The 12,503-nt window shown below is 43.8% G+C and overlaps 1 protein-coding gene across 3 annotated transcripts in view; it reads left to right on the plus strand.

Moving 5' to 3' along the window:
* Positions 1–12,503, plus strand: part of Myo3b (myosin IIIB) — a 448,610-nt gene that overhangs the window by 93,088 nt on the left and 343,019 nt on the right. For all 3 annotated transcript variants that reach the window (XM_063259246.1, XM_063259248.1, XM_063259247.1), the window contains exon 7: positions 6,850–6,995. In XM_063259246.1, the coding sequence (XP_063115316.1) occupies positions 6,850–6,995 (146 nt within the window). The remainder of the gene's footprint in view (positions 1–6,849; positions 6,996–12,503) is intronic.

Here is a 12,503-nt window from a genome sequence, read left to right on the forward strand (position 1 = left end):
TTCTGTTGTGTATTTGCTGTGTAACTGTTGGGCAAGTTTCTTAACCTTTCTGACTCTGTTTCTTCACACCAGGGGTAACAGTGCCTGAGTGGTAGAGATCCCCCTCACTTTGTCCTTCACATGCTCAGGGAAGGCAGAGGACAGGAGCAGCAGGGTAGGGGCACAGGGGACAGGGAAGTGAGCAGCCACAGGATATCACTTGCTCAATGCCTTTATGGGGTGCTCACGGGCTCACGGTGTGGAAGTTTGGTGGCTGCAGCATATCAGAGATGACGTCTGTTTGGTGGTGTCCTAGGGTTCTCATTATGAGCGCTCTCAGGATGTGCCTCACTCAGGGACACTACCAAGTGGGCCTTGAAGTAGCTATGCAACTTTGCACAAGTCAGCTACCCCACCCCAGAACCTCAGTTTCCTCTTTTATAAACTGTGGGGGTAGGACTGGGGTGGTTATTCCAAGGTCCCTTCAGTGTCCATCTAGAGGGAAGGAAGGCCCTGAAGTCAGAGGGCAGGGAGTACACTGCGCCAGGTGGAATTCTCCAGGAGCCTCCTGAGCCTCCTGAGGACGCGGTCTGAAGTTGCACCTTTCACCGGACCCTGTGTGAACATTGATCCTGATGCAGAGGTGGGGATTTTTATCACACAAGAAAGGAAGCTGCTTAGGTGCAAACATCAGCTGTGAGCTGGGCTCAAACCCAGGAGTCTCTGCCTCCAGCTGTGCCGAAAAGTTGGTGCTGTGCAAGTTTGTGATCTGTTTTTGATTTTAACTTGGTTCTATTTCTCTAAAGACCTAAACTGAATAATACAATCCTGGGAAAAGACTTGTAGAACATCACATTTTAATTAGAGACCTTTCTGGGAGGTTAAAAACAGTCTAATTTAAATGGTTTCTTGTCATTTCTCAGTGTACAAAATATAGATTCGACTGTATTCTTAATTTGAGTTTTATGAAAGAATAAAAAAATCAATTCTAGTTCATTTAGTTCACATCCTTTTTTGTAAAAATATCCCCAAATCTCAAATGTATCCTCTCCTGAAGTTATATTTCATCCTGGGGAGGGGCTTCATTTGTTTATTCAATATCTTAGCTTGTAACAGTTTCTGATGTTGGTACATAAAACTGATGAGAAATATTAATCACTGTAGTTTTTGATTCCAGAGGAGAAATTCTATTTTAGAAATTTTCATGATCAATGTCATTTAATAATTATGCTACCTGGATTGTGTAAGCAAAATTAAGACTCCTATTTGCTTTCTTACCTCTCAGCCCATCGTATTTGCCAGTCTATTGTCTGCATTTTTGGACTCAAGGTCAGCCAAGGATTAATAGCTTTAGGTCTGTTTGCCTTGCCTCTTATTTAGCTGAATTTAGCTTTTGAGATAAAAGCATTTTCCCTGTACTTGAGTGAAATTTTAATCTCGACCTTTGGTTATACTTTTGGATTCCACACTCTATTCTAGTAAGGTGAGAAATCAGATTATAGAGGGCGAATCTAATTATGTTTTTAATGATGCTAAAAAAATATTAGTAGGAAATAATATAGTTTGGATAAGACCTTTTCCACTTCAATTTAGTAAATTGTTTTTTAGGGAAGAGAAACAATATTATTTGTTAGAGGAGCAAAACATATTATAATATTATTTGCTTGAAAGCATTGATTAAAATCATATTGTTGAAAGAGATTTCAGCCCAGTGCCTCTTTGATATATAATTTGATAGATGGCTTAAGTTAAATATCTTGTGGAGGAAATCCAGGTATTTCTGAGCCCTGGAGCTCCTATGTGGACTATTTCTATCCCTTTTCTAATCCAGTATAATCCAGATGTTCTTTTCAGATAGGAAAGACCTTGATTCAAGGAGAGAGTGTTCCTTCAGATTCTGAGAGTTCAGGCTATTCAGAGAGAGGAACAGAGGGTGGTTCTCACCCCTTTCTTGGGGGCCTCATCAATGGAACCTTTTTTTGGTCTAAACTGGGATGCAGTTGTGGGGTATTTCACAAATCCTGGTGCTTGAGAAAATGAAAGTGCTATCCAATCCTTTGCTTATCATAGGAAGAGATAGAGTTGGGAAGGAATTTCTGGTATTCTTGTTGTATTAACCTAATGAGAACCTAGTTTTGAAACCAAGGTACCACCTTTGTACTGCCAACTTGTTGAGAAACCCCAACAGTCAACAAATATCCTGGGAGAAGGAAGCACTTCCTGGAGGATTAAGGCCAACTCTTTCATGTCTGCACTCTCAAGACAAAAGTAAGATGGAAAAAAAATCTGTTCCTTTATAAACAGAAATAATTCATGTTCCCTATAAACAGTTCGTTACACATGCAATATGTCTTAAGGAAATAAAGATAAATATTTCCCAAATGTTAATGACTGGTGCTATCTACAAATGACATTTTTATGCCATAAAAAACTGAATAACCAGCATTATCGTAAGTGATGCTTCAGATGGGGCCCACAAGAAAGATTGCTCAGTTTGCATAGAGAAAAGAGGGGCGAGAGAGTAAATATTTTATCAGAATCATCCACTGAGGGGGAGACAAAGCCTAAATAAAAATGCCCAGCTCTGGGACATTGTTGTGTCACCAGAGGAAGGGACAAGTCTGTCCTTGACTAGTGCTGGCAGCTGTTTATTCTCTGCCATCCTTAGCAGAACTCAGCTGATGGGGCCAATGAGGTGGTTTGTGTCAGAATAGGTGCATTATCAAACTGTGGGCCTCTCGCCCCATAATGTAAGGCAGAGGGAGGAGAGGGTGACCGGGGAGGCTTCCTGGGCCCACAGCTGTGGTACCTGTTAGCTTCATGAGGTTGGAGGAGAACTGCCCTGCGGTTAGGGAAAGCACACTGCTAGCCTTTACTCCGAAGTCTAGGTGAGCAAAATGACTAGTGAAAATTTGTGTCTTGTCCTTGGTCCCCTTCAGAAAGAAAAGTCCTTTGGAAGCCAACGTGGTCACAGCCGACATTTAGGAAACTCAAGCCCACCTCTGGGTGAAATAGCTGTTGGCTCTGTGCACTGCAGCTGCCACTGCATAGATATTGCTGGTAATCCCTGCATTTCTGTATTTTTCCTCTTCCTAAAATAAACAGCAGGGTAGCTTAAATGTACCAGAAGAGCTATAAGTTCACATTTCAAGGTAGGAACCCAGGTACACTCCATTAACCAATGTCCACACAATTGCTCTGTGGTGGAAGCTCATCTTGTTAACGGAAGCAGCGGCACAGCAGCCAGCATCCTTTCACAGACCTTAAGACCCTCTACAATACACGGGCCCTAAGAATCCCCTCCAGTTCCAGTCCTTCTGCTCCTGCCTTGCTGATCTGTATGGGGATGTCGGCCTCTGATTCTGAACTACAACCATGCTCAAGATCACTTACTTATGGTTTAGATCTGAAATGGCCTCCCACACCTGATGCTTTTAGATAAAGGGCTTATTATCACTGACTTGCTGTTAGGAGGTAGGGTCTGTCCTTAGAAAAGGCAGGTCCCTGTGGGCGGGCCTGAGGGGAAGGGTGTGTCCTACTTCCTGGCTCCTCCCCTCATTCTCTGCGTCCCATCCAGACTGAGGTTGCAGCTTTGGTCTGTGGGACCTTCCTCCACCCCACTTCTGCTGTAGCTGGCCCACTGGGCGAGAACGGAAACTTCGAAAATGTGAGCCACAGTAACCCTCTCCTCCTTTAAGCTGCAGTTGTCTGGCATTGCGTCTCAAAGAGGAAGAAAGTGACCAAGATACTTGGAAATCACAAGCCATCGATATTAGATAATTTAATAGAATATAACCTTTATTACATTAGCATTTATCTTACGGCAACTTGTCCTTCCTCTTGCCTGAGTTCCACTTCTGCCCTAGCAGCTGCTGTACTGACTGTGGGTAAACTGTTCAACCATGCTCTGCCTCAGTTTCTACAGCTGCAAATGGAGATAATGGGGTCCACCTCACAGAACCATTATGAAGGTTAAATTTCGTATTTGCCTTTCTCCCCCAGTGCCCTGTACCATACCTGGCTCATGGTTACAAAAAGATTATTTGTGAATTATTTTACTTAGTGTAATTTTCTATAAATTTCCCTGGGAGACTGAGCTTAAAGGTTTGTTTGTCAGGGTTTTAAGAGTAGCAGTTTCCTCGAGTGCTTTTCTTTTAATCAGTCTGAGGTGAAGATAGTGTCTATAAAGAAAAGTTGAAACCAGATAACCCTTTCTGACAACACCTGAGGAATGTTAGGCTGTCTCCTGTTTCACGGTTGGATGTGCTCTCGGAATTGCCCTCTGTGTCCCCTCTGAGATGGCTACAAGTGGATTTGAATCTCTCCCTGGAGTCATGGGCCAGGGCTCCTGAATGTTCCTTATTGTCTGGCTTTAGCCAGCAGTGGTCTCTCTCTTTCTCTCGGGCGTCCTGAGCCCTGGGTCTGATGCCCTTTACTGGACGTTCTAGTGCACGCTGAGGACATCCGTGCATTCAGATCTGTCAGTTAATTGGCAGAGGTTCACTTTGTATTTCAGCTGGCCACAGCTCCTGCTAAGGAGGGCTGTCTGTCTCTCTCTCTCACAGGGTCCATCAGTGTCGGGAAGAGGTGCAATGAACTGTCTGGTGATTGATGGGTCTAAAATTATGTTTGTCCCACAATTCTGAAAATGTCATTTCTGGAAGGGAAGGTGTTGAGCAGCCTTCTCTTGAGAGCTTTATAAATTGCATAGGTTTCATCACCTGATTGGGGTGAGGGAAGTGAGGTCTTCAGGGGGCAATGGAATAGCCTCTGGTTCCAAAACTGGAATTATTTGAATGTTACTTTGAGCACACGTTTGAAAATAATGTGTTGAAAGTATGAGAGGATATTCCATGGCGGGATGTTCTGTTCAGATAAGGGTGAGGAGCAAGCCAGAGATGCAGGTAACTGGAAAAACATTTTCTGGTTCTGAAACTGGAAGAGAAGGAGAGGGCAGTGATGAGAGGAAGGGCTCTCAGCCCAGGGCAAGCCAGTCTGCACGTTTTGCCAGGCCTTGACAATCCACAGAGCCAAAGAGCAGCAGTACTGGTTTCCTGTCATTCTCACAACAATACTGAAATTTTGGGAACTAAAGATGACGTGCATTTGTTACTATCTTAGTACATTTTCTGTTGAATATGCGAGAATGGGTTGTTTATAAAGAACAGAAACTGGTTATCTCACAGTCCTGGAGGACTGGAAAGCCCAAGGCCAAGGTGCTGGCCTGTGGAATGGGCCTTCCTGTGCCCATCAGGGCGGAAGGTGGAGAGCCTTCTCCTTCTGCAGGCTCTTCCTGGGGTGGTGTTAGTCCGATTCTGAGTGGAGCCTCCGGACCTGAACATCTCCTGAGGCCCCACTTCCCAACACTGCTGCACTGAGGATTAAGTTGCCAACCCAGGAGTTTTGGGGAACATTCAGACCATTGCCCTTACTTTATAAATTCTCTAGCTCAGAAGCCCAGTGAGTATGTGAGCTAAAATCAGCTTCTCCATTTGGCTATTTCTGCAGCACCTGAGATTTTAAAAACTCCAGGTTTCTACCCAAACTTCTTTTGTCCTCCTGCCTCAGTAAGTACCAATTCTGTTTTGGCCACTGCTCAGGTTTAACATTTTGGAGCCATCCTCTGTTCCTCTCTCTTTATAAGCCCCTTGCAGCAAATCCAACTGGCTCTACCTTCAAAATGGCATCCACGATCTGATTGTTTCCCACCATCTCTCACCTCAGTCGCGTGGTAGTGTTTATAACTGTTTTCTTCATCTTTGTCTCATGTCCCAGTTCTGTCTGTCCTCAGCACAGCCGCCAGGGTGATCCTGCTGAAACATGTGCGGGCCTGCTACTCCTCAGTTCTCTGCAGTCAGCTGTGTCATCTCATTCAGAGGAAAAGCCAGACACAATATGATGGCCTGAGAGGCGGCCCCATCTGGGTCTTCCTGAAGAGCCCCACTCATCAGCCTTCTGCCTGCCGTGGATAGGGATCATTCTGAAGGCAGATTCCACAGCAGATAGAAACGCCCAGTTCTACTGGGTGCTTTGGCCCATCTGGCCATCTCTCATCCCTGCTGTGATAGTTACAGGCCTGAATTGACACCTTTTCCTGCCTCTCTCAGAAAGTTGATAGGAATAGATTTCTCTACAGAGGTCCAAGCTCAGGGTCATTTTCTGGTTCTACTGCACTTGCATCCAGTCAGACCAATAACTGCAGAGGCAGCTGCAAGCCATGTGAGGAGAGGGCCAATGGTCTCAGAAGAAACAATGGGGTGGGGTGGTTCCTATTGTATGCTAGCCAAAGCAGTCTTCTGATTTCCTCGGTTGGCTCACAGCGTCTCTGTGGCCTACCTTTGGCCCCTCTGACTCCCAGGCCCCTTTGTGCATTCTCCCTTCACTGCAGCCTTACTGTTCAGCCCATGCCATTCCCGCGAGGAGACTCTGAGATGTCCTGGCTCCTGCCCGTAGCCTACAGGACTTGGTTCCATTCCCAGGGATTGTGTGCAGTAGCTGGGGGTCTCTGACAACCAGTGCTCCTTGTTGAATTTAGCAGCTGGTGGAAGGTGAGAAGGCCTTTCCTGAAAGGACAGCAGGAGGGTGACAGTGTTACAATGCCTTTTCTTGTACCCCTTTTTCGTGCTTAGATGGCACAATGTGATTTAAAAAAAAACCAAACTGGACTGGCATTTTTAAAAAGCTTATGAAGGTATCAGTTGAAAAATAAGTGACATAAAATAAGACCTAGCATATAAGCATCTTATTATTGTTGGAATTTACTATCAGTTCAGCCAAGGAAGCAGAATGGGGCTGAAGCAGCCAACGTGCATTTTAGAACTCCGGAGGTGACAGTGGGTTCATGTGTTGTGTCCTGTTTTTGTCTGATAGGTCATTGCTTGTGAGCAGCAGTATGACTCTTCCTATGACGCTCGCTGTGACGTCTGGTCCCTGGGGATCACGGCTATTGAACTGGGGGATGGAGACCCTCCCCTCTTTGACATGCACCCTGTGAAAACGCTCTTTAAGATTCCAAGGTAGGACGCAAGATGGCGCCCTTGATTCATTTGTGCTTTGGGAAAGCGTCCTTTGAGAGACAATAAATAGTTTCTATGTGATTTCTCTCCAAACCTGAGAAAGCATGATTGCATATATTTCCTTTTGGAAAAGAAAAAGGAGAGGGGCATTTGGGCGCAGGGAAGGATGTTCCTGAAAGATAATATACCCCAAGGAAAAATGGGACCGTATAACAATTACATAATTTCCACACTCCAGTTTTTCTGAGATGTTCATTTTTTGGTGCTTTGCATAAGAATACAAATGCAATTTAGGATTAAGTGATCTGTGTAAACACTGGTGTTTTCTTTTTGGTTATTTACTCTCACTAGTATTTGGGAAATTGAGAGGCTCAAAAATGCTTATTATATGGCTGTATTCACTCAGATCAGCACTGAAATATATCACAAAAATGTTTCATCAGTCATTTGTCTTACTCTTCATCCCTTAATTTCCTACTCAATGGGAAATCATGATGAAAGAGGTCTGTTTGAAGGGTGTTTAAATGCAAGTATATTTTCTACCCTCTGTATTCATTAGGGGTTTGTACAAGAGGTTTGGTTTATTTTCATAGGAGTGGGGCTGATGTATGACCACCTCGAGGCTCCGGTTAGGAGAAATGAAGCTTTCTGAGTCCATCAGTCCAGCCAGGGTGCTGACTGATAGATATTTACACTTTCTAAATTTCTCTTTCAAAGGAAGGCTCTGGGCAGGCTGGGAGCCATTTAACTGCTCTAACAATACAAGTATTGACCTTTCCTTATCTGCACAATCACATAGCTATTAGCGCCTTTAAAAATTTCTCCTGATTGCAATTTGCATTTCTGATTAGGTCTATTTATATGCAGATGAGGCTCTCTGGTGTTCATCATAATAATGTTATCGTTTTCTACCTAATCCAGATATGAACACCCCCAAGCTACTATTCCAAAAATGTTTCTCATCCTAGTCTGGGGTGGTTTGTTTTGCCTCTTCTAAAATGCAAAAGCAGGTCCTGGTGATTTGAGCAGACTGAGCTCTTGGCTTTTTAAATTAATAGTTTTTGGTGAGCATTCAAAAGTATGTAAGAACCCAAAGCCAATACACATTGTGTACCACACACAATGTGTAAGGAAATGAGAAATAGGATCTGGAATGATCTGTGGTGTGGTTTGATTTCCAAGCAGCACAATAGTGCACAGTTTAGGATTACAATGTGGCTTCTGATTGGCAAGAAGTATGCATAATACTTTTAATAAGAGATCATTTCTGTTGGTGTGTTTAGGTTTCGTTTTTAGTATGCATTTGTGTGCAGACCAGTTGTTTAAAATTTTCACAAGGTGATGAATGGCTAGCAGCTAAGAAAGAGCATACAGGAGTGTGTGTTTAAATAGACCCTTCAGTTCCAGTGACTCCTCTTTGCTTGCTCATGTGCCCAGCCAAGCCTCCGGTCTCTAGTTCTCTCTATTCTCTCACTCAGCTCGCCTCTTATAAAATGCAAAAGCAGGTCCTGGTGACTCAAGCAGACTAAGCACCTGGCTGTTTAAATTAATTCCATCTCGGGAGAAACCTTCAGATCTGGACATAAATAACTAGCACACGCGTGCACACACACACACACACACACACTCACACACTCATGCACGCTGCCTGCTTCAGGAAGTGTGAGACTCAGGAACAGGGCAATTGCAGTAAAACACTGCTAAAACAACTTAGCCTGAGACTGTTTCCCTCCTGTGAACCCCCCCATCCCGTTACCACTTCTCAGTCCCTTTATAAGTGGTGATCAGATGGAAGGAGGTGCTGTCAACAGTAATGGGTCAGCAGATTCTCAGTGCGATTGTATGTTCCTAACATTTGCCATTGTCACAGTCCTCCTGGGCTGCTCTGACATCGTGGACAGGAAGGAGGATATGTTGGGTTTCTGTTCCCCAAGTTACTTACTTAAAAATTATACTGTCGACGCCAGGGGTTTCGTTCAGTGGCACAAGTACCTGGCTGGCAAGTGCGAGGTCATGAGTTTGATCCCAGGTACCAAAAAAAAAAAAAAAAAAAAAAAAAAAAAATCTCCTGTCAATTAGAATTGCACAGTTTGGGTCATCTGAGTGCATATGCAGACAAATATGTGTGCAATTAGGTGTGCATGTGTGAGGGAGTGTGTATACTATTTTAATTTTGAGAGCTAAAAACGTATCCTTTTGTCAGAACAGCTCTTGATGGGGGATGGATAAACTAAGCATTCACACATTTTAAAAAGCCACCCAAATTATTTCAGTGTTTCATGGTGATCTGTCTCTTCCTAGCCCTCTCTCTTTTTCTAATAGAAAAAAGGAAATGACAGAGACAAAAATCTTTTGAGTCACTTGGCCTAAGAATTATGTCTTTTCTATTTGAATGTAACTACTGTGTTTTAGAATTCTTTTCAAATAACAGGGAAAGTCCCTTTCGAGGCATGCTGGGTGCCAGAATGCCATGACTTCTTCCTCTGAGTTTCCTCACTGGCTGCCTCCCTGGAACCTTTTGCTTACTGGAAATATATGGACTACTAACTGTGAGAAGAAAAGAAAATCTTGACAAAGCCAGGGAAGAAGTAGCTTTCACAAGTTGCAGAGCACTTGAGAGTTAATGAAGTGCTGGGCACCTGTGAGGTGAGGGCTTCAGATGTCAACAAAAGTGGCAATGACACAGGCTCCCTGGACACTGCGGGAAGATAAGACCAAGGCTGCCTGTGGCTGCTCGGTCTGCAGGCTCCTGGCTCTCCCCTCTCTACTCCCTGCCCACCTTCTCCTTTCTCTTGACCTTCACATCGGAAGATGACACACCGAGTACTCGTGACCTGTCTTTGAAATATTGTAGGACTTGAAATCTTTCCTGTACTTAAACACACAGAAATTATCTCCTGATTGGCAGAGCATTTGCAATTTGCTGAAGCTGACAGCATGTGTCATCTTGTCTAACGCCTTTGCTCCAAAAAAGTCACCCTTTTTAGCTACCGCGGCACTGTCTGCTGCTATTTTTCTCCAGTATTTAGAAGACAGGAGAGTGAAAAGCGTTTCTCTAAATATCAGTACATTCAACTCTTTCATGACTCTTTCCCAAGGACTCTGTCAAGGACAAATTTTGGAGGCTAAGTGAGATCTTGCAGATAACCTGGGCATTTTTTCCCCCTTAAAAAGAGATCCGTTTCATAGATAAAACTGCAAGAACCAGTAGAGTTAAGAGAAATACACAATTTCTTTCACTTTGGGTCTTTGATCAGTTCTCCGTCAGTCTCCACAGAGGGGCTCAGAAGTAGATGGGACCCTTGTTAGTGTCTGCAGGACAATCAGTGAGAACCACTGTCTGCGCCCTTTCATCCAAGGCCAGGTACCAGCTGACTTTGCCCAGAGTCTCCTGGCAAGCTGAATGCTTCCACTTTGTTTCTTGTGGGAAAATGCAGGCTATTTTCAAAATCCCCAGCAGAAAAGCTTCTGGCTGAAGCAGCTGAGTCCAACTGGCCTGAATATTCCAGTCCCAAAGCCTGTAATTACCCCTTCCTAGGAGAACTTTCCCTGCAGTTTTATTCAATTTAAGAAAAGAAGAACATGTGATAATTATCCCTTGATATTTCAGCTTGTTTCCCTTTCTTAATTGAGGTTGCTCCAGAGTCATCTGTCCTTAACCATGTGAGCTTCCTGGGGCTGCCACAACACATGATGGCACAAACTGAGTACTTATCACAAGGGACATCTACTCTCTTGCAGTTCTGAAGGCCTAAAAGCATGACTCCGCAGGGCTTTTCTTCCACTTGAGCCCTCTAGGGTAGTATCCTTCCCTGGCCTGGACAGTGTCTGGTGGTCTTTGTTGTTCCTGGGCTGGTGGCACCATGACTTCAGTCTCTGGATCCATCATTATGGCCATCTTTCCTGTGTCTCTGGGTCTTTCATCCTGTCTCTTTTAAGAGCATTGGATTTGGGGACTATCCTAATCCAGGATGAGTTCATCTCCAGGACCTCGCCTTAAATAATTATATCAGCAAAGACCCTTATTCCAGATGAGGTCAACTCTCAGGTTCTGCATAGAGGTGTCTTTTGGGAGCCACAGGTCAACTCACTACATCTAACTGAATTTCATGTCTACCAGACTCCCTACCAAACTAATTTGAGGCCAACATATGAGACAAGTAGCTCAACAATGAAGGGCAAAACAACAATAGCTAGGATCTTTCAGGTGCTAGCTATGTGGCAGGCACGGTGCCTGTGTTTCATTGATGTGGGTTTAGTCTCTGCTGCGATGGCAGGAGCTATGCAGGTGACATCGTCAGCCCTTTTTCCAGATGAGAGACCCAAAAGCCCACCAAGGCTCAACAATCAACACTTGGTGCTGCTCTTGCAGAGAAAGAACTATTTGAATCTGAGACGTTTGAGTCCTAAGGCCACAAGCTTTGCTGCTACACTGAAAAGTGAAAGGCCTTCCTTAGATTGTATCAAACAGTTGGCGAATTATGGGCCGACCACCAAAGGGATGAAGTACACAAAAATGAATAGAACGTAGTCTGATGTTTTGGAAGCTCTCAAACCAGGATCCTTCCTGGCTCCTAATTTTAAACTAACATTTTCAACTTGAAATTTAGAATTTTTATTAGCATCAGTGTTCTGTTAAAGAAATGATGAGTGGACATTAAATGTTATTATAGGTGATTACGGGAATAGCTTTCGTCATTCATGACCCCGAACACAGAACTTCTCTTTGCCAACCTCTGCTTCAAGCAGCTGCCTTGTATTTCCTATGTTGGAACACTTACGACGAGTGTTGCATAAAGATTTATGCAGTGTACAAGCTGTGCCATACTTTGGGACAGCATTTGGGTACGCATGTTACTCTCCTTGGTATTCTGCATCTGCTAGGCCAGGCCTGTTTCTGAGTTAGTCAGCACCTTCTTCCCCATTACCTTTTTTTGCTCTTACCTTTTTTAGTAGAGAAACTTTCTCTGGTTTCTGGGGGAAGTGCATGTCTGTGTCTGGCAGCCTGAGCTGGAATGCATTTTCTTTTTTTTTTGTCTTTTTCGTTTTTATCGGTACCAGGGATCGAACTCACAACTGCCTGCTTGCAAGGCAGGTGCTTATGCCGCTGAGCTAAATCCCCAGCCCCCATGGAATGCATTTTCTTACGAAAGTGGTATTTTATATGATAACTTAGGAGGAGGTGATACAATAGCTGATACTCTCTACTTTGGGTGCATTATTAGATTTTACTTTTATGGCTAAATAAAGCTTTATAGGCTAGTCTAAAGATTTAGTCTCTGTTAGTGTTTGCTTGTAGAAAAAAATTGTTTCCAAGGTTGGAAATTTACAACGTACAATTGTGTTGGAACACAATCCCTGGGAATTTGGGAACATTCACATCCTTTATCCTTTATCCTAGGATGCCTTTTGCTTTGTTCATTCTGACTCAGCCTTAGGTTGGCTGTGAGAGTTACACAGATGAATAAGACAGAGCTTTTACTCCTAAGGAGAACGTAATTCTACTGT

Source organism: Cavia porcellus, unplaced genomic scaffold (assembly GCF_034190915.1).
Source record: "Cavia porcellus strain 051 isolate PalLab524CR breed Dunkin Hartley unplaced genomic scaffold, mCavPor4.1 scaffold_12, whole genome shotgun sequence".
Lineage (NCBI taxonomy): Eukaryota > Metazoa > Chordata > Mammalia > Rodentia > Caviidae > Cavia > Cavia porcellus.